The sequence below is a fragment of the Aplysia californica genome, unplaced genomic scaffold (assembly GCF_000002075.1).
Source record: "Aplysia californica isolate F4 #8 unplaced genomic scaffold, AplCal3.0 scaffold00365, whole genome shotgun sequence".
Taxonomy (NCBI): Eukaryota; Metazoa; Mollusca; class Gastropoda; order Aplysiida; family Aplysiidae; genus Aplysia; species Aplysia californica.
Genome location: NW_004797635.1, coordinates 804,903 through 807,303, shown reverse-complemented (window position 1 = coordinate 807,303; position 2,401 = coordinate 804,903). Strand labels below are relative to the sequence as shown.

At 47.0% G+C, this 2,401-nt stretch overlaps 1 protein-coding gene across 1 annotated transcript in view; it reads left to right on the top strand.

The window, feature by feature from the left end:
- Positions 1-2,401, top strand: part of LOC101850972 (ATP-dependent 6-phosphofructokinase) — a 9,582-nt gene that overhangs the window by 2,866 nt on the left and 4,315 nt on the right. The window contains exons 4-6 of the mRNA XM_013085329.2: positions 136-220; positions 365-527; positions 1,887-2,006. Of these exons, the coding sequence (XP_012940783.2) occupies positions 136-220; positions 365-527; positions 1,887-2,006 (368 nt within the window). The remainder of the gene's footprint in view (positions 1-135; positions 221-364; positions 528-1,886; positions 2,007-2,401) is intronic.

Below are 2,401 nucleotides of genomic sequence, written 5' to 3'. Positions count from 1 at the left end.
CCCCAAATCATCACAAGCGTTACAATTTTCATCGTCACCATCCCAACATCATCTCCCCATCAGCAACCAGGATCTGAAACCCCTTCCACCCCACCTTCCCCCACCCCCACCCCAATCCAACCCTCCTCTTTATAGCACTGAACGTACTCCACGAAGAATGGCCACTCTTGCTCAGAGAACTTCACGACAGAAACCAGATTACCCGGGAACTTGCCGCTAAGTAAACTGTTGGCCTGTTTGTTTGTTTGTTTACTTGTCTGACTGTCCATCTGTCTATTTACATGTCTGTGTGAGTTAGTTTGTATGCCCCTCCACTTACCCCTCACCTCGCTCCCTTTTTTCCTCTCCCCCCCCCCTTTGACAGACACAAAACGTTGCGAGCGGTAGGCATCATCTCCAGCATAGTCCATGACGTCTGCGGGAGTGACGTGGCTATAGGAGTGGACTCGGCGCTACACCGTATCATCGAGGCCACCGACGCTATCGCTACAACGTCCAGTAGCTCTCAGCAGGTTTTTGTCGTTGAGGTACGGTTATGTCAGAGATTTTGGGGCTCTTTCAAACTTGGCTAGGTCTTTGTCCTGTAAGTCCTGGAGGTCATGAATGGGATTTCACGGCTTTTTCAAACAAATCTAGGTTATAGGAGTGTACGGCCAGCAGCAGGTCTTTATCTTAGATACGACCATGCAAGGACTTTCACGGCTCTTTCAAACACAGTTATAAGGGCGTAGGACCAGCAGAAGGTCTTTTGTCCTGGATGTGTGACTATACCAGGGATTCCACGTTGGGTTTTTTTCAAATGCAGTTAGATTGTGAGTTGTTTTTGTTTTGTTTTTTTGTTTGGTGCTGTTTTGTCATTGTTTTTTACCATGCCGACTTTTTTCTTCAAAAGATTTGAAGATTTCATAGGGTAAAAGTAAAGTGTAACCCCACTCCCCACCCCAAATTTAAAACTACTTAAATTACTGCGCAACATGTGGGTTACCGTGGGGTCACACTGGGGTTACAGTTAGGTCTTAGGCCAGTCCCAGAGTGGCTCTGTAGGTCTGACCTGTAGCTCGCCTGGCTCGCACTGTGCAAATGAATGTATACATTATCGTGTGCTTAAGCAGCGTCACTGTGTCGTCTGTTTTTGTCAGATGAGCTGCGTGATGCGTCAGACGTGCTATTCAACAGTGTTTTAAAAATGGCGGACATGTGTCGCGTCGCTTCGAGTTTAGTTTTCGACTGAAACTCTTCACAGATCATCAAAATCAACGAGAAGTAAGTATTATTAGGTGCTTTACTATTAAATATTGATGCTAACATCAACACTTGGCCACAAAATCACCCAGAAATGCACTTTATCATACTTTGAAACTTCGAATCGAGAGGTTGACCTAGTTTCGACTGTAGTCGTAGGCCTAGGCCTAGATGTAGCCTTGCATTATCAATGTAAACTATCGCCGCGCACAGCTGCAAGTGTGCTTGGGTGTGTGGGTGTGTGTGGGAAAGGGGGGGGGGCTGCACTTGGCACATGACGTAAAGAAGAGTTGTCCTGTCTTGGTATAGATGGTCTTGGATTACACAGTACCTAAATATAGCAAGGCAGACCCATCAGTTGCACACTTACACACGTCAACACACAGTGTGGCTGTGCTGAGACACAGCGAGTGTGCCTTGCGCTCGCTAAGACACAGGCGCCAACCCACAGTGCGGCTGTGCTGACACGCACACGGCGTGTGCCAGGCGAGCTACAGGTCAGACCTACAGAGCCACTCTGGGACCGGTCTTACAGGAATAAGAAGCAGCACGCTCTGATCGTCATGATGCTCACAGACTTGGGGGATTCTATACTTTACTTTTAGTACTTTTACCCATTTTTGTCTTGGTCGTCCCCGGTCCAGGTGATGGGCAAAAAGAGCGGGTACCTAGCCCTGACCGCCGGTCTGGCGTGTGACGCAAGCATGATCTTCATACCGGAGTGGCCCCCAGAGGGGGACTGGACGGAGGAGCTGGTAAACAAGGTATGGCGTGTTTGTTTGTTAACTTGTTTGTTTGTTTGTTTGTTTGTTTGTTTCTTTCTTTCTTTGTGTGTGTGTGTGTGTGTGTTTGTTAGTTGAGAAGGGGATAAGGTTGAGGAAATGGTAAAAGGGTCCAGTATGTGTTTGTTTATTTGGTTGTCTGTTTGTAGGTTTGTATTTATTTGTGTATGAATGGGGAGGGTGACTGGACGGAGGAGCTGATGAACAAGGGTTGGTGGGAACGTGTGTTTGTCTGTTTGTTTGTTTGTTTGTTTGTTTATCTGTGTGTTTGTGAGAGTGGAGAGGGAAACTGGATGAAAGAGCTGGTGAAAAAGGGTGACTATGTGTTTATTTGTTTGTTTGTCAGTTCGTGTGTGTGTGTGTGTGTGTGTGTGTGT